Here is a 26,124-nt window from a genome sequence, read left to right as displayed (position 1 = left end):
AGGAGGAGGTGGCCGATGCGGCCAAGCGCGGCGGGGCGACGGCGACGGGGCGGGCGCGGGGCCGCGGCGGGAAGGGGTCCCCGAACGGCGAGTGCCGTCGCGGGGAACCGCCGCGCAGCCCCGGCCCGGAGCCGCCCCGCGAGCCCAAGGTCTCCTTCTCCTGCGGCGGTGGCGGCGCATCCCCCGGCGGGGCCAAGGCGGCCGAGGAGGGGGCGAGCGAAGATGCGGCCGAGGAGGTCCGCGGGAGCCAGGCCAGCTTCATGCAGCGGCAGTTCGGGGCGATGCTCCAGCCCGGCGTCAACAAGTTCTCGCTGCGGATGTTCGGCTCGCAGAAGGCGGTGGAGCGGGAGCAGGAGCGCGTCAAGTCGGCGGGGGCCTGGATCATCCACCCCTACAGCGACTTCAGGTGCGGGGGTACCCGCGGGGTTCGGCCGCATCCCGCATCCCGCGGGGCCGGGCATCGGGCCGGGCCGGGGAGCGGGGCCGCCGGTGCGGCCGGGCCGAGGGCACCTTGAGCCGCCGCCGGGCGCGGGAGGGAACGAGCCAGGCATCCCCTTCCCCAGCGCAGCAGCCGCCGCTCCGGGGATGCCGGAAGCCCTCGCGGTGCCTGGGCAAGGGCATCCCCTCGTCCCCTTGTCCTTCCCGGGCCCTCGGCAGGTTCGGCCCGGCTTGGCGCTCCCAAGCCCCACGGGGCCTTGGCTCTGTCTCCGGAGCTCCCTGGGGTTCGGTGTCCTCCTCCCTGGGCAGAGCTGGGGCTGGGCAGGGGGACGTGCTTTGCCGCTGCCTGGCAGAGCGTTGTGAGGGCTCCCCCCCCCCCCCAAAGGAGGCCTAATTCTGTCCCCGGGGTTCAGCCGATTTGAGGGGGATTCTTCTCACTCCTGAGAGGACCGGAGTTCCCAAGATCCAGCCTGTGTGTCTGCCAGGCAAGGAATGACAAACCCGGGAGAAACGCTCTGTAGCTCCATCTCCTTCCCACCCCCTGAGCCCTGGCGAGCTCCAGAGTGGCAAATGCTTCCCGAGTCGTGTGAAAGCTACCGGGAGGGATGGCTGCGCTCTCTGGGGCAGGCAGCGCGGCATCTTGCAGGGATGGGGAAGCTGAGACCCTGCTGGCGTTGCTGGTGAGCCAGGACTGGCAGGACCCTGGTCCAGGGACCTCAAAGGGGCTGGAGGAGCCTTTGACCAGGGGCTGGGGGGCCGAGGGGCTCAGCCCCAAGTCGTTGTGCTGCTGTACTGGTGAGAGTTTTGGGGCGGCTCAAGCGAGGGTTTGCTGGGTGCCTGAGTGGGGGATGCCCCTGAGATGGATCTCAGGTTCTGTTCACTGCTGACACTGACGGGTCCCCATGGCCTGGGGCTCCCTGAGGCAGGTGGAGGTGGCCATGGGCTCAGGGCAGGGACCAGCACCTTCCCCTCCTGCTTTCACCCTCGTGTGCTGCTGCTGGGCTGCTCTGGCATCTTCCAGAGGAGCAGCTGGAGGCCCTCGGCCTCCCCTCAGGGCTGACTTCCCGCACAGGGTTCTGAGCCCTTCCACCCTGGGAACCTGCTGTAGGAACCCAGTGGAGTCCCCTCATCATCTCGCTGGCTGGACACTGGGTTCTGCTGCAGAGCTGGGCTGAGAAGTGACCACACCACCCGGCCACCACTGGTCCCATAGCGGAGGGGGCTCCACTGTCCCTGCCGTGACAGAGCAGAGTTGGTGGTGCCAGGTGGACCCTGGGGGCTGCTGAGCTGGGGGACTTGGCCCCTCCTCACTACTTGTGCTCCTCCTCAGAGCCGTGGCGCCACTGGCAGAGCCCACAGTGCTGCCAAGAGCGGGGTTCTCCCTCCAGTGAGCCTGCAGTGGGCTTGAGGCCTTGGAGGATTCCCCAGAGTGCAGCAGCATCACTCCCTGGACTGTGCTTGCAGCGGGCAGGCGGGCGCTGGGGTGACCTTGGGGAGTCACCCTGGCTGTCCTGCCCTGCACAGGCTTCATCCTCCTGGAACTGCTATCGAGACTTGAAACCCATTGGGGCAGAGTGGCTGCCTGTGTTTTGATGCTGGAAGTGGCGTAGGAGAGTTCCCTGCCCAGTGGGGAGGAGCTGCAGGCAGAGCCATGGCATCCTCCAGCTCCACAACTGTGCACAGGAACAGGATCGGCCCACGCGAGGCCGGGCGTGAGGAACCCGCTCTGCCTGTGCGCGCTGGGGACATGAGTGCATCCGTCCCATATTGTCCTGCCTTAAAATAATTGAGAAAGCATTTATCCAGTAATGATAATGGAGCGTGACCTGGTCGTGTTTGCCCTGCAAAACCCATTTCCCATCTTAAGAGGGAATCATTACCCATCTGCATCTGTGACATCATTTCATAATCGGCATCATTTAGCAATCCTGGCTCCTCACAGCCATGGTGCTGCCATTGTTCACATGCAATTTAGGGCAGATTTGCTCCAGGAACCAAAGTTGCTATTTACATAAATATTGAATGACGAGGAAGCAATCAGGGCAGCTGGTGAGATCCTGAGCTGTGAATCTGATCAAAGAGACCTTGTAAGTGTGTGCTGGAGCAGGGCCACCTCCTTTTGGGTGCTGGGCAATGGTTGTCACTGGCTTTGCCCCTTCTGGTCTCTGGAGGAACAGCCAAGCCAGCGCCAACTCCTTCATTGCTTCTTTTGGGGTTTCTGCACCAGCCCTGGGGCATCACTTTGGGGGCTGCAGGAGCTGCAGCTGGTGGTTTGGAGGTGGTGGCAGTGCCCATCACCCTGTGACCACCAAGGGGCTGCCCAAGGGTTACTCTGGCCTTCCACAAGGCTGGGCTGGGACCGGGGTCGGAGCTGAGCGGGAGGTTCTGGCTGCTGCTGATTTTCTGTTGTGAGAGCCATTCCTGCACATGAATCAGGGGCAAAGATGCATCCAGAGCACATGGCCCTAGTGTTGCTTGGCCAGAGCCTTCCTCATCCAGGGTTAAATGCTTTTGGGGGCTTTCCCTCTGCCTGGATGCTGCCACCACAGGGGCTCCTGAGCAGAGGCACTGGGCTCGCCAGCTGCTGTTGCTCCCGACGTGTGAGGCAGCATTGCCGCTGGTCCTGGCGTTCCCATTCCCTGTGGTGAGGGTGTTGGGGAGCTGGGCCCCTCCCTCTGCAGCGTCAGGTGCTGAAAGCTGCTGCTCATGGGGAGGAAAGGCTGTGACCGACTTGGGGGACTGTGCAAGTTCAGGTCCTTGAGCAGTTTGCAACGCCTTTATTCCCCCTTCCCCAGGGACCCCTGGGGTAAAAGGCTTTTCCAGGGGAGAGGGCACCAGTCATTCATCACAACTGGCTGTGCTGGGATCTGGGGTGCATTGGCCGCCACTGCTCAGCAGCTTGGCCAAACTTCTGCCATTGGCTCCACAACCCACTTCTCACAGCAACCTCGCTTTTAGGATATGAGTATTTAGTGCAAGTTTGCAAAGTGCCGATCCTGCCCCAATCCTGCACCAATCCCACACCGATCTTTCACTCATCCTGTGCTGTTCCTGCCCACCAGGCAGCCTGGTTTGCATCTGGGCCCCATCAGGGCCGAAGGGCTCAGACCTCAGGGGCAGAGGGGGGGTCTCAAGGAGCTCTGTCCAGCCGGGTGCCTGTCTGATGGGATCAGCACAGCCGGAGTGGCTGGATCATCCCTGGCAACCCCTGGAACCCTGAGTGCTGCCAGTGGAGTCAAGCAGGGACCACCCTGGCATACTGGGGGCCATGCCCCCCACTAGGGCTTGGACCCTACTCTTATCTTGCCCAGGCCCTCAGACCAGCACCGCTGTGCCAGGCATTGGGCGGGTGATGGAGCGGGAAGGTGGCAGCTGCCGCTCGCAGGGGTTTGGGCATCTCCTGTCATCATTGCTGTCGTACAATTGGGTCAGAAGCGAGGGAGGGGTGTCGAGGATCCTGATTAATTTGTTTTCAGATATTTTTAGTAGCCTGGATTGGGTCTTTTTTCTATGCACATGAACCTTCCAAGGGAGAAAGCATTGGCATTGCACGCTGCTCCCTGGGGCCATTGCACAGGGTCAGTTGTGTGCAGTGGGGGATCAGGAGCAGTTTATCTTTCTCCACAGGCCAAATTCTGCCCTGGCTCAGCCCGACTGCAGAGGGATTGGAGCCAGAGGGGAGTTTTGCCCAGCTGGCATGGTTATTTAATCTTTGCTCTTCGCAGCTTTGCACGGCTAATGCCCCTGTGGGACCCACGCAGCGCAGCGGGGTCAGTCTGAGCAGGAGCTGCCAGGGGGTTTAGGGACAGATCCAGCCCCACAGTGGCTCTGCTGATTTCGGCATCCCTGGGAGGGGTTGCCGTGCGTGGGAGCCCGGGGGTCCAGCTGGGCCTGTTTGGTGCCAGCAGCTGGAGCTCCGTGTAGGGGTGCAGGGGGACCACAGTTCCTCTGCCGAGGGTACCCTGGGGACCGCCCTGGCGTGAAGTCATCGTTTTGCAGCAGTGACATCACTCACGGTTGCCATGGCAATGTCTCACATGAGGAAGGTGTCATTGGAGAAAGGTCAGGAGCTGGGATGTTCAGCTCCTTCTGGTCCTGCGCTATTCTGCGCAGTGGGGGGGGGACCTGGCCCATCACCCCTTCCTGTGTGCGTGGGGGTCTCCTCCTCGTCCCCCCCACCCCAGGGCACAGCGTGCCCGGGCCACAGCGTGGCCATGGCACACCCCGCCCATCACCCTGCAGCTCCCAGGGTGGGCTGAGCGGAAATGCGTGGGCGAGGGTCCTGCGTGTCTGTGCACGTGGCACTGAGGAGGATTCCCCCCCACTCCCGCCCCCGGCCAGGGGAGGCAGGGCCGAGGTGGCCTCCGCGCCATCCTGCCGTGACAGAGCTGCTGCGACCTTGCAGATGCTCAGAAAGGTCATCGCTGGCCCGCGAGAGGGGGACGAGGAGAAAGGGGAGAAGGATGGCGTGAGGCAGGAGGGGCGGAGGAGCAGCGCAGCCCAGGCAGGGCCAGGGGCGGAGGCGGTCGCCCACCCCCCCCACCGCCCGCGCGTCTGGCCGGGGTTGCGGGCGCTGCCGCCGCCAGCTGCAGCCGTACGTGCTCCGCTGCACCGGAGCCGCGGCGGCTCCTTCCACCGCGCCCGCGCTGCGGGGCCGACGGGCAGACCCCGCCCTGGCACCCCCCAAACCGCGACCCCAGCCTGGCCCAGGGAAGCGCCGGGGCGAGGTGGCCCTGGCTGTCCCCGGGGACTGTCCCCTGCCCTTGTGTCCCCAACTCTGGGAGCGCAGAAAGAGGGGGGCTTCTCTCAAGGCTCTCGGCTACTGACTCCACCCACGACCTTGAGCGCTGCCGGTCGTTTGGGGGTCCCCAGGCCACGGGATGTTCCTGGGCAGCTCGGCTGGAGTGTGTCCCCCTCCGGTGCTTGGTGCCATCGTTCTCCCCTCCCCCAGGACCTGCTGCCATGGGCCAAATCAGACGAGCAGAAGCCCTCAGCCTCATTCTCTGCCCCAGTCAGGGGCTCTGCTGGCTGCAGGATCACCCTGGGGGCAGTTTGGAGAGCAGGGAGCAGGATGTATTCTCTGGGGAAAGGAAGGGGTTCCTGTGGCTGAGGTGGCATTACACTGACACCTCACTAACACCAGCAGTGCAGGTCCCTTAGGGCAGGGCGTGGTGGCCAGGTCCCCTTGGCTTGTGGGGGGACTCTGGGGCGCTGGTGACACCCCCCTCCATCTTCTCACTCCCCAGATTTTACTGGGACTTCACGATGCTGCTCTTCATGGTGGGCAACCTGATCATCATTCCCGTGGGCATCACCTTCTTCAAGGAGGAGACCACGGCCCCCTGGATTGTGTTCAATGTGGTCTCTGACACCTTCTTCCTGATGGACCTGGTGCTGAACTTCCGGACAGGGATTGTCATTGAGGACAACACAGAAATCATCCTGGACCCTGAGAAGATCAAGAAGAAGTACCTCAAGACCTGGTTTGTGGTAGACTTTGTCTCCTCCATCCCTGTGGACTATGTTTTCCTCATTGTGGAGAAGGGCATAGACTCGGAGGTCTATAAAACAGCCCGCGCCCTCCGCATCGTCCGATTCACCAAAATCCTCAGCCTCCTGCGGCTCCTCCGCCTCTCCCGGCTCATCCGCTACATCCACCAGTGGGAGGAGGTGAGGACCTGCTCTGGGACCCTCTGGCACCAGCTGGATGGCTGGAGAGAAGGGGAGCTGGAGGGGCCCTGTGAGCACAGTGGTTCCCTGAAAAAACGGCAGGGTGGAGAGGATCTGTGGGGCTGTGTGTGGGTCCGGTGGGTGGCTGTGACCCTCCCTGGAGGGTTTGGAGAATCCCTGAACTGTGAAACAGCACCCACCATGGGTGCCAGCATGCCTGGAACATGCTGGCAACAATCCAGTGCAGCAGGACCCTGTCCCCCTGCTCAGCTCAGCGCTTCCTGCCTTGCTCCCCTCTGGCTCCCTGCCCTACCAGGAGCTCGGGGGGCACCAGGGAGGACAGCAGGACCCCTACCCCCCAGTGCAGGAGACAGAGTCCACCCTGCTTGGAGGGGACATGCTCAGCTTTGCTGTGTGGCTCTGATCAGTACCCTGCACCCAGTGCCCTGGGAGCTGCCCTGCTCCCTCCTCCGTGCCCACAGTATTTGTCTCTCCCTGATCCTCATCAAGGCTCGCAGCCATTAGTGCTTCCCGGGCGGCAGCGCGGCGGCACCCACCGGCTATAAATAGGCAGGTGGAGCACAGCCACCTCGGGGCCGGAGCCAGGCCAGCCACGGGAGCCTCTTCCAGCTAAGGCCATTCAGGTCGGTGCCCTGAGCAGGGCTGGGCAGTGGGGGACAGTCCCCACGCTCACCTCCTGCCATCCCACCCACCCGCAGATCTTCCACATGACCTACGACCTGGCCAGCGCGGTGATGAGGATCATCAACCTCATCGGGATGATGCTGCTTCTCTGCCACTGGGATGGCTGCCTCCAGTTCCTGGTGCCCATGCTGCAGGATTTCCCCCAGAACTGCTGGGTCTCCATCAACGGGATGGTGGTGAGTTCCCTCTGCCCCACACCATGCTCCTGCCTGCTGCCCGGGGCATCCGTCCTCCATCCTCCAGCCCCAGGAGATGCCATACTCCGTGGGCCAGGGCTGTGATGCCCCATGGTGCACAGAGCACCAGGCACCGGACGCTGCCACAGCCCTGGTGAGGTCTCACAGGACCTGGAGCAGTGGATTGATCTGGGTGGGAGGAATATGCTGACATGGGGCTCTTGGCCCCATCTCCTGCCGCCTTCTCCTGCTCATTAGCCACAAAGCTGCTATTAATAAATAATGGCCCCTGTTTCTAATTGCTCCCTCTCAGCCCTGCAGCCTCCTGCAAATGGCCCTTTTCCCCTGTCTGTCTCATCCTCTTCCATCAAATTTCCATCTGTGCTCTGTTCCTCCTGGCTTCCTCCTCTTCCTCCCCTGCCTGTCCCACCCTTCTCCTTCCCTGCCTACTTTGCCAGGGGAGTTTGAAAAGTTTGCTTTTCAACAAATTCCTATTGCTGGGAGAGAACTGGGACTGTGGCCAGGTGTGAGCCAGGGCGCTGGGCCCTCGAGTGATGCTCACACAAACTCACACACGTGTGCATGAGCTGTTGTCCCTGTCACTGCAGAACGACTCCTGGAGTGAGCTGTACTCCTTCGCCCTCTTCAAGTCCATGAGCCACATGCTCTGCATCGGCTACGGGAAGCAGGCGCCCGAGAGCATGACGGACATCTGGCTGACCATGCTGAGCATGATCGTGGGGGCCACCTGCTATGCCATGTTCATCGGCCACGCCACCGCCCTCATCCAGTCACTGGACTCCTCCCGGCGTCAGTACCAGGAGAAGGTAGGACTGGGCTGGATAGGGCCCACAGCTTTGTCCCCTCCTGGAGCTGCAGCCAGGTGGGGTGGGGGTTCCTGGTCAGGAGCAGGGGGGGGGCGATGGAGTGGGACCAGCCCCATGGAATGGGGATGTGGGTGGAGGGTCCCAGCTGACACCACGTCTCCCCACAGTACAAGCAGGTGGAGCAGTACATGTCCTTCCACAAGCTGCCTGCTGACTTCCGCCAGAAGATCCACGACTACTACGAGCATCGCTACCAGGGCAAGATGTTTGATGAGGACAGCATCCTGGGGGAGCTCAACGAGCCCCTGCGTGAGGTGAGGGCTGGAGAGCTGGGAGGAGGATGCTGCTGTGAGGATGGGAATTGCCCCCCTTGACAAGGGAAGGGATCCCCTGCTCCCTGCTGTGGGTACCACCAGCTCTTGCCATGCACATGCTTGGGGTCGAACACGTCTTGCTGCAGCTTTGCAGCTCTGCATGGGAGCGTGTCCAGGCACAATCTGTGTGCCAGAGTGTCCCTAAGACCACCCGGGCTGGGGAGCATGTCCCTGGGGAAGCATGTCCCGGCTTCCTGGGCTCACCCACTTCCCCACAGGAAATCGTGAACTTCAACTGCCGCAAGCTGGTGGCCTCGATGCCGCTGTTTGCCAACGCTGACCCCAACTTCGTCACGGCGATGCTCACCAAGCTGAAGTTTGAGGTGTTCCAGCCGGGCGACTACATAATCCGGGAGGGCACCATCGGCAAGAAGATGTACTTCATCCAGCATGGGGTGGTCAGCATCCTCACCAAGGGCAACAAGGAGATGAAACTCTCTGATGGTTCCTACTTTGGGGGTGAGCACTGGCAGGACTGAACCTGGGTCCCCTCCTGGGGTCTGTGAGAGGCACTGGGAGACCTGTGATTCTCACACCCTGCTCTCGGCCTGCCCTGTTCTGTCCATGATGGTGGTGTTCTCACCTTGGCCCTGGCGTTTTTCCCCCAGAGATCTGCTTGCTGACCCGTGGCCGGCGCACAGCCAGTGTCCGTGCGGATACCTACTGCCGCCTCTACTCACTCTCAGTGGACAACTTCAACGAGGTGCTGGAGGAGTACCCCATGATGAGACGGGCCTTTGAGACTGTGGCCATCGACCGTCTCGACCGCATCGGTAGGACACAGAGTGGGGCCTGGAGGGGGAGAGGGGGTGTCTTGGCGAAGGAGGCAGCTGTGGTTGGCATGGGAGCCCAGCATAGCCCCAGGACAGGGTCTCACAGTGCTTCCTCTCCCGGCTTTCTCTCTATAGGGAAGAAGAACTCGATCCTGCTCCACAAAGTGCAGCACGACCTCAACTCAGGTGTCTTCAACAATCAGGAGAACGAGATCATCCAGGAGATCGTCAAGTACGACCGGGAGATGGTGCAGCAGGCAGAGCTACAGCAGCACACGGCCATGTACAGCCCCGTCCAGCCCCAGGTCACCTCTGCCATTGCCACCCTCCAGCAAGCCGTCGCCATGAGCTTCTGCCCGCAGATGGCCAGCCCGCTGGTGGGCTCCATGGCGCTGGGCTCGCCCCGCATGATGCGCCGCTTGCAGTACGCCCAGGCCGTGCCCAGCCCCTTCGCCGTGTCCCCCGTCCTGCTGCAGCAGAGCCCCCCGCCGCAGCCGCAGCCCCCCGTGCCCCACGCCAACCCCTCGCCCTCGCAGGACCCGGCGCAGCCCACGGCCCTGCCCGCCTCCACCAGCGCCTTCGCCGCGGCCGCGGCCAGCCCGCCATCCCAAAGCCCGCTGGCCAGCCGGACGTTCGCCTACGGAGGTGCCCCAGGGCCGCTGGGCTCCCAGCTGTCCCTCAGCCAGCAGCCAGCGCCCAGCTCGCCCCAGCGCCTGGCCGCCCACAAGAGCACACAGGCGCTGCACACCAGCAGCCTCAGCCAGGATTCGCGGCCCCTCTCGGCCTCGCAGCCCTCGCTGCCCCACGGGCTGGCGGCCGGCAGCACCCAGAGCCCCCCGGCCTCTGCCCGCGAGTCCAGCACCTCCATCGGTGGGGGCCCGGCCGCCGCCTCGCCGGGCCCTGGCCCTCCGGCCGGGCTGCGCGGCCAGGCACCCTCACGGGGGGCCACGGCCCACCCGGCGCCCACGGGCTCGGGGCTGACACCGCCGCCCACCCTGCCGCAGGACTCGGCGGCGGCCCGCAAGGATTCGGCGTCCAGCACGCCCGACACGGACCCGGCCAAGTCCAGGCTGTCTTCCAACTTGTGACCTCCGCGCCAGGCACGGGGACACGCGCGCCGGAGGGGCGGCGGCGGGGAGGCCCAGCTCACCTCGCGTCCGCCCTGCGCCGCCGGGTGAGGGCCACGGCTGCCGCTTCCCGGTCCCTCCTGCCACCCGCTGCAGAGCGGGGCAGCTGCGAGGGTGGGCCTGGGGCTGCTGTGCCCCCCTTTCCCCCCGCCACCGCGGGGTCACTGGGCTGAGCCCCCGGGTGTGTCGTCTCCGACCAAAGTCTGACCCTGTCGCCCACTCCCCGCGGCGAAGCCCCGCTGCCCCCCTGGCCTCCCCGGCTGCCCATAGAAGCCACAGCTGCATCCTCGCCATGACCAACTCTGTGTATGATAATCTATGACCTGAACACATCCCTGTGTGTGACCCGCAGGACACCTCCCCGGGGCTGTCGGCGCAGCCCCGGCGCCGCGCGTGTCCCTGCGCCCCTCCCACAGACCCAAGGCGAGGGGTGACGGTCCAGGACTGGAGGTAAGTTGGGAGGGGTCTGAGGGATGGTCGCCCTGAGGCTTGTAAGCACCCACGAACACACTGTTCCCCCACTCCGGGGCTGGGGGTGAGCACGGCCCCGTGTCCCCGTAGGCAGCGCTAGGACGGAGGCAGGCGCTGGAGCCCGAGCCCTGGGGCTGGGGAAGGCACCCACCGAGTGTACCAGGTGCCTGTGTGTGTGTTGCGTGTGCATGCGTGTGTGGGTGCGTGTGCAGGTGTGTGTGTGTGCACGTGTGCCTCGCTGCCTCGCACTCTGGAGCCTTCCACATTGAATGTACCGCGAGCGCGGGGCCCGTGCCAGCCCCGGCACCCTGCGGCCGAGCAGCCGGAGGGACAGGGCCCCACTCCAAGCGTCCACCTTCCCATTCAGCCCATCCTGTGCAATAAACGTCAGCAGCTGACAGAGCTACACACGACTCCGGCTCTGCTTCTTCACCACCGTCCCTCCCCACCCTGCCTCCCGCTCCTTGTGCCCAGCCCCGGGAGCCGGAACACTGGGCACAGCCCCAGCTCGGGCTGTGGGATGCAGCTTTGTCCTTTGAAGAGCTGCTTCCCTTGCCAGGAAAGCCACAAGGTGAAAAGCCTCTGCCAGCAGCTTTTCACTCGCTCCAGCAGCAGCCAGGCAGAAGCTGGGTGCAGGCTGTGAGCCTGTGGTTATAGGGCACAGCCAAGAACTGGGCCAACCACAGCTCCAGTCACAAGGTGCCAACCATCTCCAGCACCAGCCCTGTGGAGAGGAGGGCTGGGAAGCCACAGTCCAGTGAAAATGGGAGACTCCTGGCTGGAAAAGCTGCAGCTGGCCCCTGTAAGAGTCCAGTTCCTGCTGTGGCTGCACTGGCACAATTCCATGTTTCTGCTACAAAAGCATTTTCAGAATGTGACACCCCTGTGAGTAACCAAAGCCCGACCAGTCAGCAGAACAGGGCCAGGCTGGGAGGCAGCAGTCCCACCTCCCTGTTCCCCTGGCAAGGTGAGAAAAGAGCCCAGGCACCCCACAGGCTTCGGGCAAAGACTTCAAGGAGGACACAGGTCCCATCTAGTATTCCAAAAACCATTTTATTTACAGTATTTACACGTTGACCCTCAAGTTAGTGGTTTTCCCTGCCTGAGCCCCAGTGAGCAGCAGCAAAACCCATCCCTGGAAATGAGAGTCAAGAGCTGCAGAGGCTGCGCTATGGAGAGTGGGGACAGTGCCCAGAGCTGGAGCAGGGCACAGAGCAGCACCTGCCCTGTGGCCGAGAGCAGGGCTGGGGCTCCTGCTGTGTCCAGGTCAGTTGCCTGCCCCTCCACGTCCAAGCCCTGCTGGTGGAGAGGGAAGGAGAGGGACAGCATCCCAGGACAGGCAAAGGATAGTGCTCACGGCACTGGGGTGAGGGCTGAGGGGAGCCATCCTGTCTACTGTCACAGCCCTTCGCCCCCAGCCCAGAGATGCAGCCCTCCCTGGGGCTTGGTGCCCTCTCCCTATGCTGGACAGACAGTGACAGCAGCAGTGCAGAGCCCCTGTCCCCCACCAGCTGCTCCAGCAGTGTCCGTTTGCCCCAGCACCTCAGAGTGGAGCAGGGCTCTTGCCAGGCTGGAAGCTGCACCTCCTTCCCCATGAGATGTGGGACAGAAGAGCATCGTGGGCCAGTGCCCACCACAGCTGGAGGTCCAGAGGTATCCCAGGACCCTGTGGGCTGCTGGGGCTCAGCTGAAGAAATAGGTGGAATCCATAACCTGTTTCAGGTTGAATTCACCTGAGGGGAGTGAAGGAGAGGTCAGAGGAGAGCAAGGTGGGGATGGACAAGGGGAGAGAAGTGGCCTCAGGGTACAAAGGATCCCTGCCCCTGGACTGTGCTGCCCATGGAGCACTGAGCCACTCCACACAGAGGTCAGGCAGAGCCAGATGGCCTGGCAGACACAGGGCTGAGGGATTAGGAGGAGTTAAGCTAATTGCCTTAATCCCATTGCATGTATATCATCTAGATCCTGGCAATTACCATGCCGAGTCCCTCACTCCCATCTCCAAGCAAATGCTCATGGTTGGAAACAGATGGGAGCAGAACAAGAGCAGGATGGGAAGAGCTGGGTCAGCCTGGGGAAATCCCAGGGACGCAGTGAGGATGGCAGGGACCACTCACAGGGATGCTACAGGGGAATGTGGACGTGCTGGACTGCTCTGCCCAGCACAGGAGGGGAAACATGATCCTAGCAGACAGCTCTGGCTTTGTGTCTTTTGGTGGTTTTGGTGGCCACTCCATCTCATTCCCCTTGTCTCCAAAATGCTCCTGAGCTCTGCATGTTCCTGTCCCGTGCTCCTACCTGTCCTGGGGACATTTGACAGCTGCTCCATCAGTCTCTTCTGCCAATGGGCTATGGGCTCTGTGCTGGAGCTGGATGAACTAGAAGGAAGAAAATGAACACAGGGCATCTGGAACCAGGCACACCCTCCTCTGCTCCCCAGTGCAGCCCCTGACAACAGGATTCAGCTCTTCCAAAACAGACCATGCACCCCAGAGCAAGAGCAGGAGCCCAGCCTCAGCAGCCCAGGCCAAACCCTCCTCGGTTCTGCAGCAAGGGGGGGCAGAGCCCTTGGTTTTTACACAGCTGTTGAAGGTGACTTGGGTGTCAGGCAAGAAGGACAGCTTCCCCCCAGAGCAACCCCCAGGCAGGTGACACAACCTGTGAGCACCTGGACATGACCTCTGGGAGGTGGGGGGGGGAACCAACAGGTCAGGAATACCTGCAGTACTTCTCCAGCATGAACTCAGACAGATCCTGCAGAATCTTCTCGCTGTGCAGAGCCACGAACTGCTGCCGACAGACCTGACCCAGGGAGACAACAGCGAGCTGCAGCTTAGCAGGTGTTTTCCCTCCTTCCCCCAGTGACAGGTCAGAGGTGGGGGGCAGGGGAAGCAGCAGGAGTGGGAAGGGGGGCTGCCAGACAAGGGTGAAGGGAATCAGCCTGGGGAGGTGTGAAGCAGAGGTCGACCCTCATTAGCACAAGGACGACCCAGGGCAGGGCAGGGCAGGGGCACCAGCTCTACCAGGGCTGTGTTTAGTGCCCATTTCCACAGATTCTCCTCCACATGCTCCCTGCAGAGTGGGAGGAGATGGGGCACCAGGAAATCAGCTGCAACCGCCAGCAAACATCCCAGGTTCACTTCACCCGGGTGAATCAATCAGCCTATGGAGAAAAGCCCAGGGGAGGAGAGGCCTGGCATGGGCCCAGAGCACAGATCAGCAAGATCTTGCTCACAAGGGAGCCAGGAGGACACTTTTACCTGGTTCATGACATCCACGGTGAGCGCGTGAGTCCAGTAGCAATCGTGGACTGAGACGAAGGTCAGGCCCTTCCTGGGAGGAGGCAAAGGTGCCATGAAGCAGTGCTGAGACCCTCTCTGAGCAATGGACCCACCCCACGTAGAACCTCTGGCTGGGACAGGAGCAGGGACCACATAAGGAGGGGGACTCCCTGCATGGCAGGTCTTCAGAGGGAGGTGGCCAGTCCCAGGATCTCCCTGTCCCTGCCCTGCCGCCTCCTCTTCCTTCTCTGCCAGGAACCCCAAATGCCCACCCACCAGGGACTCCTCATGTCCCATGTGATGCCTTGCCCCAGCAATGTTCTCCCAGAAGAGTCCTGAGCCAGGGAAGAGCCAGGTGAGAGCCCAGCTGCCCACTCCCTACCTGAGGCAGTGCAGTGCTGTGAGCATCATGTGTGTGGAGTCCAGAGAGTGGATGAAGTTGGGGGGAAAGGCATTCTTCTGCTTCACAGTGTCAGGTTTCCTGCAGGACAAAGCAGGGCACAGAGGAGCTGGGGCATTTCAGGGCCAAAGATGACAGCACTGGCACAGAGGCAGTGCCACCCCAGCCTGGGGGTGAGGGGTCTGCCCTGGAGGGCCCCAAGGCCCTGCTGCTCTGTCCAGCTTTCTGCAGCTCAGGGAGATAATGGGAGCTCTGGAACTCCTTGACAGCTTCCCTGATGGGAAGGCCTTGTCCCCAGAGCATAGGCTGGGGTCAGCAAGGGTGCAGTGCAGGCCATGGTTTTGTACTTACTGGCTGCTGTTGGAGTTTTTCACACTCAAGCGCTGCATGCCACAATTCAGCTGTGGGGAGAGAGGGGAGCAGCTGTCACCCTGCACTGCCAGGCAGCACGGGGGCTGGGCACTGCCCCACTCTTCCGGAGAGGGGCCTGTGCCTTTCCAGGGTGTCCCAGCACCATGGCAGCTGCCACTGCCCAGTGACACCTTGCCCAGCTCCCCTCCTGAGGGTGCAGGCAGGCATCTGAACCCCTTCGCCCTCGAAGGGTGAATTGGCCTGAGAAGGGCTGCTGGAGCCAGGCTGGGGGGCTGTGAGTCAGCACAGCAGCATGTGGGAGGCAACAGCAGCGAGACTGAGTCACAGGAGCCCTGAGGAGGCTCTCAGAGCAGGGAACGGCCCATGCCCCAGCTGCCTGAGTGGGACGGAGCCGCAGAGCTTCCTCACCAGCCCACCCACACACTCCAGGCTCTGCAGGGAGCCATGACGCTGGAGGATGTGCCTGTGCACAGGAATCCTACCTGCTCTGCAGGCTCACCCACCGGTGATGCCAACCTGCCGGGCTCTAGCCCAGCTATCTTTTCCCTGCTCCCACCGTGGCACAGGGAGAGTGGGTCAGGAGACCTCATAATGGACACTCACCACAGTGGACCTGGAGCGATAGTAGGGCTGTATGATGGGGAGCCCCAGCGGTGTGACCCACTCCACCGTCCGGCCCGACTGGGCGATGAGCTTGGCGCTCTCTGTCAGCCAGTTCTTCAGAAGAGGGGAGGAAGCAGCTGGAGTTAGTGTGCAGCTGGGAGACCCCATCCCCTCCCAGCACAGGCCACCCTCACTCCTGCCACAGACTGTGACAGTCCAGCGCTTACTGGGGAGTTTGGCACAATCCCACACCTCTGGGCTGAGGCAGGAGGATCCTCTCTGGGCCAGGAGCCAGGAGAACCATCTCTCCCCATGGAGCACCCCCTTGTCTATGCATGAGTGGACCAGGGAAAGAAACTCACGTGGAAGTAAGGGGCAACAGGCTCCTTACCTGGATATTTCGAGTTGCTGAGAACATCTCCTTGATGCTGTTGAACACCTGCTTCACCAGGTAATGAGATGCTTCCCACAAGTACTCCTGGCACAGACCAGAGGCAGAGTGATGGGTCAGGCAAAGGGACAGCCAAAGACATAGAGGAAAGTGACAGGATCCAGGGAGGGGGACACACAGGAATGCTACCTCGGGGAACTCCTCGATCTCCTTGAGGCGTTTCTCTATCTGCAGGCGGCCGCCGTAGCGAGTGACCCCATACACCACCGTCATCACTGTCTGCTTCACCACCTTGCGGCTGATGAAGCCCTGCAGCACCTGGGCGATCTTCAGCCCCCGCTCAGCATCCTTCTTCCGAAACTCCTCCACCTGAGGAGAGCGCCCCTGAGTCAGTCTCAGCATGAGCCACGCTGGCTTGAGCGCCTCTGTGGCTGGTGGCCTGTGGGACTGTCCCAGCCGTGCACTGCCTGGCCTGAGCTCCCATCAGAATCCCTGCAGCCCATTTTCACCACCCTGGATAACAGAAGGCACCTGCTGAAGGGATCCAGCATGGATAACTGTGCCTGCAGAGCCTTCCCTGCTGCCTTGGCACTGTCCCTTTGGCAGCTGGGTGGTGCCAGCTGGGACAAGGACACAGCCTGACTGTAGCTCAGAACTTGGGTTCTCCTGCCTCTGCCCCCCAGTGATACCTGAGCAAGCCCTGCATCCCCATGAACTCTTCCTGCTCTCTGGTGTGGTGCTGCCTGGAGAAAACCTGCTGAGACCCAGACCGGAGAGCCACGGTCCAATGGCAGCTGAGTGAGTCTGGCAGGGCTCAGCACTCTCCCAGTGGCAAATTTCACATCACGTCTCGCCAAAGAAACCAAAGACTTTGTAGCAGGACCAAGGTTGAATCTCTCCCCGCTCCCTCCTACTCAGCTCAAAAAAAATCTCATAACCCATGGGCCAGCCAGCTGTGACCAAGGGAGGAGGAGCACACTCTGCTCTCTTCCACTTCTCCGGCCTAGTTCTCCCAGGCTTCAGGAGAAGTGAGGACAGCAGAAATGCCAGGGGATTTCTCACAGCCACCTCCATAAGGACAGATTTCCAGTCAGATCCCACTCAGGGACAGAGGGTCCCTGTCTCTGACCAGCTCATCCCTCCACAGCTGTCTGCACACTCATCCCCACCTTTCTCCTTGGGAGTGGCAGTCACCTTGTGCACACCAAGAGGAAGAGGCAGGTCCAAAAGGACCCTGTGTGTCCCCACTGTGACTCACCTGCTGGGCCACTGCACTGTAGACATCCTGAGGGAGCCCACAGGGTACCAGGTTGACGGAGGCAGCGCCGCTGAGGTCCCGGCCAAGCGCTGCATAGTGCTGCAGCCCATTGCAGGAGCCATCCTGCAGAAAGAGCACGGGGGAAGCAAGGAGTTAGGGTGTGGACACAGCCCTGCTCATCCACCCCCTCCCCATGCACAGGTACTCTGGGCTCAGGTGGTCATTATTCCCCCCCCCCCCTTCAGAGCAGTGACCATCTCCCAGCAGTGACCATTTTCCTTCTGGCCAGGTTTCCTGCCTGCATCCATCCCTAACTACTGCGACCTGTGAGGTTTAAAATCAGAAACCTCACATCATCACCTCTGTGAGTTTCCAAAGACATCAGAGCTCTGTGAAAACACTGAAAACCAGAAAATTGGGAAAACATTGAATATGTCTGGGATGCTAAAAGCAGCCCCAAGAGCCAGCAGTTAGAACAACCTCAGCAGTGGGATCAGCGGCAGGAAAAGACAGGCCAAGCCAAAGATCCCTCAGGAAGCCCCAGCTGGCTCTGCAGCTCCAGCCAGCTGCACTGCCAGTGGATGAAAACATCCCTCTGAGAGAAACCAGCTCCCACTCAGACTTCCCAAAGCTGCATCAGAGGCACAGTGAGCATCTGCCACAGCAGCTGCCCTTGCAGCCCTCCTGGAACCAAGAGCAGCTGGGGTGAGACAGGCAGGACCTGACTGAGGGTGCATGAAGATCCTGGTGCTCCCCAGACCGCACTGGCAGCAATGTTTGTCCCAGATGTGCTGCCTTTCCTGGCCCCCTGTGCTCAGGCTCTCCCTGCTCACAGGGAGCCACAGATACCCCAGGACTGTCAGGTCCCCTCAGACAGGGCCCCCTTTCTCCTGCACCCTCTCCCCAATCCCTGCAGTGTGGAAAGGCAGCGCCAGGACCTGATGGCTCCGTTAATTGAGCGCTGATGACTCAGGCAGAACAAGACTCGGGTACCCTCCAGAAGAAGTCCTTGCTGATATTTCATTAGCTGCACCCTCCACACACCCCCAGCTGCTCTCTTGACCTTTTGTTGTCATCAAAATATCAGTCCTGACTGTCTCATGCATATTCCAGACCATCGCTACTGGCAGAACAACTGCTGCCCTCCCCACTCAGTCACGGCCGCTTGATCTCATAAGAGAAAGGAGCAGCCACCCCTCACCCACAGCCACTATCAGCCACGTCCCCGTACAGCCAGGGAGGACAGGTGCCTTCAGGAAGCTGAGCAGCACCTGAGCAGGGACAGGGCACAAGGTGACAGGGCACTGAACATGGGGGGAAGCCACCTCTGTCCCTGTGCCCTTCCTCAGAGGTCCAGACCTCCCATATTGGCTCCTGCAGAGCTGCTTGGCTTCAGCCTTGGAGAAGGAGTGGAGCAAAGGCCCCCAAAGCACAGCTCTGAGCACTCCAGACAGCCAGGTGTTATCATGCTGGGCCGGCTTCCAGTCCTGATCCTGTGGCTGCAGAAGGTGAGACTGGCCTGGCTTTCACCCTGCGGTAGCTGCCAGCAATCTCCCAGCTGGGCTCTGCTCGAGCCAAGGGAAGCAAGGCAGCCCTTGGCTGTACCGGCTCATGGATGGCTGCAGGCAGCAGCAAATCACCGGAGTTCTCATGCCAAGATGCCCAACACTGCATTCCCATTCCTAAGAAAACCCAGCCACGTGGAGCAGAGATTGCAGCGTTGGAGACCTGGATGCTCCTTTCCTGCCCCGCTGAGCCTCACACAGGCTGTGCGGATCCGCCACGTTCCCACCTGGTGAACCGGGAAGTGAGAGATGTAGGCTGCTGGATCTGGGGACCTCGAGGCTTTGGCGATTTCCATACAGCATGCCAAGGTTTGCCAGGGCTCATCGGTGTCCATCCACCACTTCCTGCCCTGGGAATGAGAAAGCACAGGCTGGTAGGAGCAGGCAGTGCTCTTGTGCCCCTCAAATCACAGGCAGGAGCCCCTGAGCACCTGGGATACGCTGGGCACAGCACCTCCTCCCACCATGCCTCCACTTCCCTAGTACTTCACCATATTTTCAGACAGGAATGTGTCACTTAGGAATCTCTGCATTGCTTTGTTCCCTTTTTACCTCTCAAAAGTGTATCTTTCAAAATGTTTTTGTTTCAAAATCGATTGTGATTTCCATTTTACTTCACTTCCTAGAAGCTCCCACGTACCGTGAGTGGGTGGTCAGCTGAGTCCAGGATGTCCTCCATGATTTCATTGGCATACTCCAGCCGCTCCTGCAAGGCATTCTTCTTCTTCAGCCCCGTCAGGTTGATGAGGTGGATCTTCAGCCAGTCAAGTCCCCTGGGCCCCAGTGGCCTTCCCTCTGCGAACAGCAGGATGGCCCGGGTGACATCGTTCCCCAGGTGGTTGAAATAGGGCGGGCATGGGTAAGTCCTGCCACGGAAGTCCATGTTGTGAGGGAACCAGAACACCTTGTCCCTGACATAGTTGGCGATGGAGAGCTTGTAGAGCGCATCCATCCGCAGGCTGTGCATCTCTGCAGTCTTCTTCTTGCACAGGAACAGCTCGTGCTTGAGGGACTTGCTCCAGGTTGAGGAATGGCCGGGAGCAGTGGGAGGCTTGGGAGCCTCAGAGAGGGGAGGTGGAATGTCCAGCTTCTCATCCCCTTTGTCGTTGAAGATGGAGATGATAATATCCAGCACCGGCTGGTTGATCTTCCAGGCGCAGTTGCCCAGTTGGTTCAGGGCATCCAGCACGGGGTGGAGGTTCACGAGGGGACACTGCTCCAGGAGCAGCTGGTGGTGGATGGTCTCATCCATGAAGCGCATCAGCTTGGTGTCGTTGAGGACAAAGGCACCAAAACGGGGGGAGGTCCAGGGCAGCGGGGGGCACAGCATGGGCATGGCAGAGGAGTTGAAGGTCAGCGTGGTCTCTGCAGCATTTGCCACAAGCTGGGAGAAGATGGGATGGGGCTTTACCAGCCCGACCTGGAGAGGAGAATCAGCAGTAGAGGATTAGGGCTGGAGTGTGGAAGAACCTGCAGTCAGTCAGCCATTCCATAAGCATCATGCCAAGTAAGGAGAGCACCCACACAGAACCAAGGGCTCCTCAAAGCATCCCTCAGCAGGAACAGCAGCAAGAACAGAAAAGGGCCTTGCAAGGGTCTGATTTTGAGGAAGGGGTATCCTGCACAGCCCCAGAGGCCCCAGGATGAGGCTCACCTGCCAGTTGCTGTAGAAGGAGTAGACGTGGTAGAGGACAGGAACAGGCCTGGACTCCAGGCGACGATTGAGGATGTTCCTGGGCACCTTGACTGACTTCACCAGGAGCTCCAGCATGTGCATGCCCAGGCGCATGAGGAGCACGCAGGGCCAGCTGCAGTTCTTCAAGTTAAGGGAGGGCCCAAAGCCTGCTTCTGCCACCAGCTTCTCCCAGTATTCCCGTGGCAAGTACTGTTTAGGCTGGGAGGTGGAAGGAGAAAATAGGGTCAGCTGGAGAGGCCAGCCATGCTGCTCCCAGGGGGTTTGCTGGATGGGATCTATCTGCCTGAGATGTGGCTCTGAGAAGGACTCTCCTATCTTTGTGTCCCCATGAGGTCCTCCCTGACAGGAGTGTTCGGGGAAGGAGGGCTGGGGAGGCTGGGGTGAGCCCAACAATGAGAATGGGAACAGTGGCACTGCGAAGTCCTTCCTCTTGCCACATCCCAGTGCTGACACCCTGTTCCCACAGCATCCTGCCCCTCCTGCCCAGATTGCAGACCTGCCTGCCCCCATGTGCACTCAGCTCTGGGAACAACCTACTCACACGGTCCTTGACGTGCCCAGGGCAGTGGCCTGGGCCCCTTTCTCCCCTCCTGCCCTGCAAAGCCCAGAGCTTTCCTGCATGGGACACCTGGCTCCAAGGGCTCCTACCTGGCTGTCCTTTGCCAGCAGCTGGATGTACTTCTCATAGATCTCCTGCACCTTCTCCAGCTGGCAGCTGTGCAGCTTCCTCTGGATGATGTACCTGTCATAGACCTTGGAGCCCAGCTCTCTGGCCAGGATTGCCAGGGACTCACCTTGTGGAGACAGATCATTGAGGACCTGGGAAAGGGGAAGGCAAAGAGGGTCTTAAGAAGGAGGAATAGAGAGACACAGCAGAGAGACAAAGCGGGAGTTAAAACTGCTGTGCAGGGAGCACAGGAAGATGCTGATTTCCATGATGCTGAACAGATGGTGAGAAAGGAAACACAACCAGGACAGAGCAGGATTTCTCCGGCTGCTCTGCACAGGGAGCACACAGCCTGCACCTAATAACCTGGTAAAACTCTCAGGAAGCTCCAACCCTGCTGGCTCAAGTGGGACATTAGTGCTCTGTGACTGCCCCATGGTTGATGGTCCAGCCCCACTCCTGTGAGGGCAGGGCAGGCTCTTACCTGCAGCATGATGTCCACATACTCCTCATCTGGCAGCAGGCACAGGTAAGGGTAGAGGACGCTGTACTTGGACAGCTTCTTGGGCCTGGCCATGCTGCGCTTGGAATTCTGCAGGGCCTGGAGGATGGCATTGTGCCACTGGGAGCGGAGGGTGGCCAGCAGCTCACGCTGCATGGAAAAGGAAGGAAGAGAGCTGGTCAGCTGGTCCCCTCTTTAGCTCACGGAGCCCCAGCTCTCACCCACAGGTCCTGAGGGCTGCAATGGCCCCCCTGCCCCCAGAGCTTTACCGCTTTGACAGCCTGCGGGGTCAGGGGCTTGGCTGCCTCCACTGACTCAATGGTTATGGTGTTCTTCAGCTCCATCTCCAGCTGCTGCTGGAAGCACTCCTGCAACTCCTTCACAGAGAAATCCAGCTTGGGGTACGACACCATCGTCTCCTGCAATGAGAGAGAGGCAGTCAGTGCCCAAAGTGGGAGGAAGAGAAGCCGTGCTCAATCTCCCAGCTTCCCTGCAAGAGGCTTGTGGTACAAGTCTGGGCTGAAAGCATCTTGCTGGGACTTCTGGGTCCAGAGCTCTCTGGCAGGCAAACCCCAGAGGCTGCTCTGCTCCTGTGTTGTGGCCAAGCACCTCCCCAAGCACTCCCTCCAGTGCATGGAGGCCATCTCCAGCCCCCTGCAGCCCTCTGCTTTGATGTTCCTCTGTAAGACTGTTGGTAACATCATTCATTTGATGATTTGTGTGGGATATTGAGCAGAGACCGGGCTAAAAGGTTCTTCCCTTTCAGCCCTCCCCTGGGCTGTAGCTGAGAACACCTGTGAAGACCACCTGGTCAGCTTCAACACCTCCCTGAGTGCTGTGGCTTACTCTGGAATAGAAGTCCTGGAGCAGAGAAGACTTGCAGATCTGGGGGCTGGGTGGAGGAGGCAGCTGGTAGGTGGGCTGCACAGTCCTAATGGCCCACAGCACCATCTCCTTCTCATCTGCCTCAAACAGGCACTTTTGGAAGAGCTCATCCACGTGGAAGCCATTGCTGTTCAGATGCTGCAGGTATCTGAGGAGGGGCAGACAGAACAGGCTCGATCTTCCCCAAGGGCCTGAGCATGTTGTACAGAAGCTGCTGGAGCAGGAGCTGCCTCAGCACAGCCTGTCCCACAAGGTCACCCGCCTCAGGTTACAGGGATCAGGTGTCCATCCCTCTGCCCACACGGCTGCAGAGCTGCCTGGGCAGAGAGGCCAAGCTCTGGCCACTGCGGGACCAAGCTGCCCACAGGCAGCCCCACAGCCTGTGCTGCACTGACACAGCTCCCACACCATCCAGGACAGTCATTGCCAGCCCACTCGGAGTCAGCTGACTGAAGACTGAATTCCCTTGAAGGCATCTAGAACTTGTTGGCAGCCAAAGGATGGAGAGGCCAGTGATAAATCCCTAAGGTTCAGCAGCAGTGCTTCAGAAGCTTTCTCCATCCTCTGGAGAGGAGGATGTGCCTCCAGCCCCAGGCACTGTCCCTAGGCCCAGCCTGTGGGAACTTACAGGGCTCCTTCAGCTCCCCGCTTCAGTCCCTGCACTGACACTTTCCAGTCCATTACGCTCCATGAAATCCACCTGAACCTCCTGACCACACTCCTCTGAAGAGCCCTGCAGGAATCAGCTATGTGACTGAGCCCGCCAAAAAGGGCAAACTCCACAGAAGTGCCATAAAAACAAACAGAGGAGCCAAGCCATTCCCAGCAGGCAGCAATGGAGAAGCCAGAGGAGTGAGATGCCTGTGACAGGTGAAGAACCAAGGAGTCCCTGACTGGAGAGGGGCTCTCCCAGCTCAGCTATGGGGGGAGCAGTGCCTGTTCTCACTTCCCACATCTCCTCTCCCTGCACGATCTCAGACAAACTCCCCAGCAGCTGGGAGTGGCAGGGAGGGTGCTGTGGGAGCTGTGCCCACCCCAAAATCTGGCCATGAGAAGTGGGTCAGAGCATCCAAGTGGGCACACAGCAGGGGCAGCTCTTCCTGACCTCGACCTGCTGCATCTCCCAGTTCTCCAAGCACAGGATGTGGAGCTGCTGCTCCCAAGGCTCAGCAGCACCTGAGGCAGGCGTTACCTCCAGATGGCTTTGGGAGGCGACTGGTTCCGGCCCATGCACTCCAGGGCCACCGCGTAAGAGTCCAAGTTGGGCCGGAGGCCGGAGGGCTCCAGCATGGAAAACAATCGGTCAATGCGATTCAAGCAGCCCTGCAGGTGAGAAGGGAAGGAGGCTGTGCACACTGCCACCAGCAGCCCCAAAATCACAGCTCCACACCCCTCTGCTCCTGTTCAGATTTAGGCATGTCTACCCCACCCTTTCCCCATTCCCTTCTTCCCCTCAAAGCCACCTCACACAGATCTGTGGCCTCATGCCAGCTCCGTCCCCCCCGGCTGAAACACGGCTTGAACATGTGCTGAAGGCAGGTGTGACACCCACAGGTAAAACCAGCTGGAGGCTCTTCCTCACGAGCCAGGCCCTCTCCCACCCGGAGCACCCACGGCTCGGTACCTTCCTAGCCCAGATGCGCATCACAGTGTTGTAGGCACCAACGTCCAGCACCTTCCTCTTCACGGGAGAGCTGTGGCACAGCAGGAGGTACTGCTCGGCCTGCTCCGGCTGCTGCAGGAACAGGAAGCACTCCAGGTTGGACTGGATGGTCTGCTGCAGGACCTGTTGGTTACTGTTGTCCCTTGGCATCCTCTGAGGCCTCTTCAGCTGTGCACCTTCCTTCGTTTCCACTACCCTGGGCTTGCTGTGAGGGCCACCAGAGCTCTGGCTCCAGGCAGCGGCTGCTTTCGTCATTGGGATCTTTGGGCTGTTCATGATTTTTGCTTTGGCTCTGGCCTCTGCCTCGACCTCTAGCTTGACCTGGCCCTCCAGAGCCAGCTGGGAGGCAGCACTGGGCAATTCTTGCTCCACCTTCAGCTGTCGGATGTACATCTCCTTCTGCAACTTTTTGGCCCAGGTGCTGGACTGGGCCAGGCCATCATCCCGTGCCCTGGGAATGGGGGGCTTCTCCTTGGGGCTAGGAGCCACAGCCTCCTGGTACTTGTCATTGTCCAGTGGGGCCAGTTCCACTTTGTTGACCATCACCTCCGGGACGCTACTGCCTTGGAGCTGCTTTGCTCGAGCTTTGAGCACTAGTGGGAAACAGAAAAAGGTGATGGGAGACAATGCACAGCAGAAGGCTCTGTCCTGTCCTCACTCTGGAAGTACCAGGATCATGGTCAGAAAAAAAGGGTTCACACAAGAACTTCATCCCTCCTTGCCCAGCCCCGCTCCCAGACAGAGATACCAACCACTGTCTCTCTGAGATCTACCTGCAAGCTGGGGCCCACCCCAGCATCCCAGGAACCCAGCAGTGTCACTGCCAGAGAAAAAGCAACAGCTCAGGCTGGTCTGACTGCTGTCTTCTCACTGCAGCTCTCCCAACACTCACCTTCCAGCAGCTCTGTCCTCTCACAAGTGCCATTTCTGTTTGCCTTCTCCTTGGTACTGGCAGAGGAGTAGCTCCTGGTGATTCTCCACGGGATCACTGCCACGGAAGAACGCAAAGATATGGGGATCAGAGAAAGCTTCGCTCCCTCGAGCACTTCCTGACCCCCACTCTGCCCCACAGCCCCAGCTGGACACAGTGGGGACAGATCGAGCGAGGGACGCTTCTCAGCTCAGCTGCTCCAGCAGCAGCACAGGAGGGCAGGAGGAACAGGGACACGCCTCACCCCCTGGATCCATAGACTCAGAAGCACCATGACCCCAGGGACCCCCAGAACCCCCAGAGCAGGCGGGCACTATCCCAGGGCCGGCACGGCACCCGGAGCGCCCCTGTCAGCCCTCTGGGGAGTAACAATATCCCAGCACTTCCACAGTACCGACTCCATCCGTGGGGTGCTCACGACGCAAAAAAAGACCCTTCCAGCCTCCAGGTGTGTCCCAGAGAATGCTCAGAATCGTGGGACGTCCCGGGCCAGCTCCGTCCCCACACTCGGGGCGTGTCCTGGTCTCCTCGTGTCCCCGCCCGTCCCTCCATGCCCCCCCGGTGCCTCCGTGGTGCCACGGCCCCTGCGTGTCCCGCCGGTGCCTCCGCGTCCGCCCCGGTCCCCGTTCCCGCTCACCGGGCCCCCTCAGCCCGCCCGGGCCCCTCAGCACCGCCCGCAGCCGCAGCAGCGACATCCCCGGCCCACGCGCGCCGCGCGGCACCGCGCACGCGCCAGCGCGCAGCACGCCGGGAGCGCGAGTCCCGCCGCGTCGGACTACAGCTCCCATGGTGCAGCGCGGCAGCACCCCGCGCCCCCTGGCGGCCGTGGCGGCCCCGACGGGGTGGGTCGGGACGAGCGCGGATCCCGGGACACGGCGGTGTCCGGGGATCCCGGGAGGTGGCGGAGCCCAGGGAACACGGCGGAGCCCGGCTGACCCGTGCCTCTCCGGCCCGAGCTCGGCGCGTCTCAGGTCGGGACCAGCATCCCCGTGTCCTGAGTCACAGCAACGCCGCGCCCTCCACCTCTCCCCACACTCTGTGCCCGCGGCGCTCGTCCCTTGCCCGCCCGTCGCGGCCGACGGCGGATACCGGAGTGTGCAGTCCCCAACCGGAGGACGCGCGGGCGTAGGCGAGTGACCGCGGCCGGTGACCCGGGACAGCCGTCGGGGCGCCGCTTTATGAATGGGAGGCACCGCCCCAACCCTCGCCCCGCCCATTCGCCGCCCCGCCCCGGGCCGCCCATCCCTGGCCGCTCGCGCCGTCGGGGCCGGTCGCCGGTCGCCGCCGTGGCCATGGCCCATCGCCCGTCGCCCGCCGCCCGCCCGCCGCCCGCCGCCATGAGGCGCGGG

At 61.2% G+C, this 26,124-nt stretch overlaps 3 protein-coding genes across 5 annotated transcripts in view; 2 read left to right on the top strand and 1 right to left on the bottom strand.

Moving 5' to 3' along the window:
* The first annotated feature begins 37 nt into the window (after positions 1-37).
* Positions 38-10,148, top strand: HCN2 (hyperpolarization activated cyclic nucleotide gated potassium and sodium channel 2). The gene is made up of 8 exons (XM_042034343.1): positions 38-406; positions 5,685-6,108; positions 6,828-6,989; positions 7,598-7,816; positions 7,984-8,130; positions 8,409-8,649; positions 8,799-8,963; positions 9,099-10,148. The coding sequence occupies exons 1-8, from the start codon at positions 261-263 to the stop codon at positions 10,049-10,051; spliced, it is 2,457 nt and encodes an 818-aa protein (XP_041890277.1). The 5' UTR covers positions 38-260; the 3' UTR covers positions 10,052-10,148.
* A 1,447-nt stretch (positions 10,149-11,595) lies between these two features.
* On the bottom strand, positions 11,596-25,500 carry POLRMT (RNA polymerase mitochondrial). Of its 3 annotated transcripts, none has more exons than XM_042033629.1 (21): positions 25,413-25,500; positions 24,737-24,832; positions 23,806-23,916; positions 23,374-23,504; positions 22,143-22,329; positions 21,566-21,715; positions 21,279-21,446; positions 20,776-20,946; positions 20,086-20,325; positions 19,072-19,851; positions 18,659-18,781; positions 16,867-16,989; positions 15,798-15,977; positions 15,609-15,695; positions 15,218-15,331; positions 14,594-14,643; positions 14,225-14,323; positions 13,822-13,894; positions 13,281-13,363; positions 12,860-12,939; positions 11,596-12,294 (listed from the first exon to the last, which is right to left on the bottom strand). In XM_042033629.1, exons 2-21 carry the CDS (start codon positions 24,767-24,769, stop codon positions 12,245-12,247), a joined length of 3,033 nt encoding a protein of 1,010 aa, XP_041889563.1. In that variant the 5' UTR covers positions 24,770-24,832; positions 25,413-25,500; the 3' UTR covers positions 11,596-12,244. The 3 variants fall into 3 exon arrangements, with proteins under 3 accessions (XP_041889563.1, XP_041889472.1, XP_041889623.1); XM_042033538.1 differs by having other exon boundaries at positions 23,806-24,437; positions 25,413-25,494; XM_042033689.1 differs by lacking the exon at positions 25,413-25,500 and adding an exon at positions 25,170-25,243.
* A 61-nt stretch (positions 25,501-25,561) lies between these two features.
* Positions 25,562-26,124, top strand: part of FGF22 (fibroblast growth factor 22) — a 4,531-nt gene continuing 3,968 nt past the window's right edge. Inside the window, exon 1 of the mRNA XM_042028778.1 lies at positions 25,562-25,904. Within this exon, the coding sequence (XP_041884712.1) occupies positions 25,562-25,904 (343 nt within the window). The remainder of the gene's footprint in view (positions 25,905-26,124) is intronic.

Source organism: Corvus kubaryi, unplaced genomic scaffold (assembly GCF_017639235.1).
Source record: "Corvus kubaryi isolate FWS band 111438036 unplaced genomic scaffold, C.kubaryi_AGA036_p1.0 121, whole genome shotgun sequence".
Taxonomy (NCBI): Eukaryota; Metazoa; Chordata; class Aves; order Passeriformes; family Corvidae; genus Corvus; species Corvus kubaryi.
Note: the sequence above shows the minus strand (reverse complement) of the source record. Positions and strands in the feature narration are given on the sequence as shown.

Coding starts and splice junctions, on each gene's coding strand:
- POLRMT (XM_042033538.1), bottom strand. CDS start 25,470: ATGTCGCTGCTGCGGCTGCGGGCGGTGCTGAGGGGCCCGGGCGGGCTG. Junction 21,447..21,565: donor CCCCGCAGGCTGTCAAAGCG/GTAAAGCTCTGG, acceptor TTTTCCATGCAG/CGTGAGCTGCTGGCCACCCT. Junction 20,947..21,278: donor ATGTGGACATCATGCTGCAG/GTAAGAGCCTGC, acceptor CCCCTTTCCCAG/GTCCTCAATGATCTGTCTCC.
- HCN2 (XM_042034343.1), top strand. CDS start 261: ATGCAGCGGCAGTTCGGGGCGATGCTCCAGCCCGGCGTCAACAAGTTC. Junction 407..5,684: donor CACCCCTACAGCGACTTCAG/GTGCGGGGGTAC, acceptor CTCACTCCCCAG/ATTTTACTGGGACTTCACGA. Junction 6,109..6,827: donor ACATCCACCAGTGGGAGGAG/GTGAGGACCTGC, acceptor ACCCACCCGCAG/ATCTTCCACATGACCTACGA.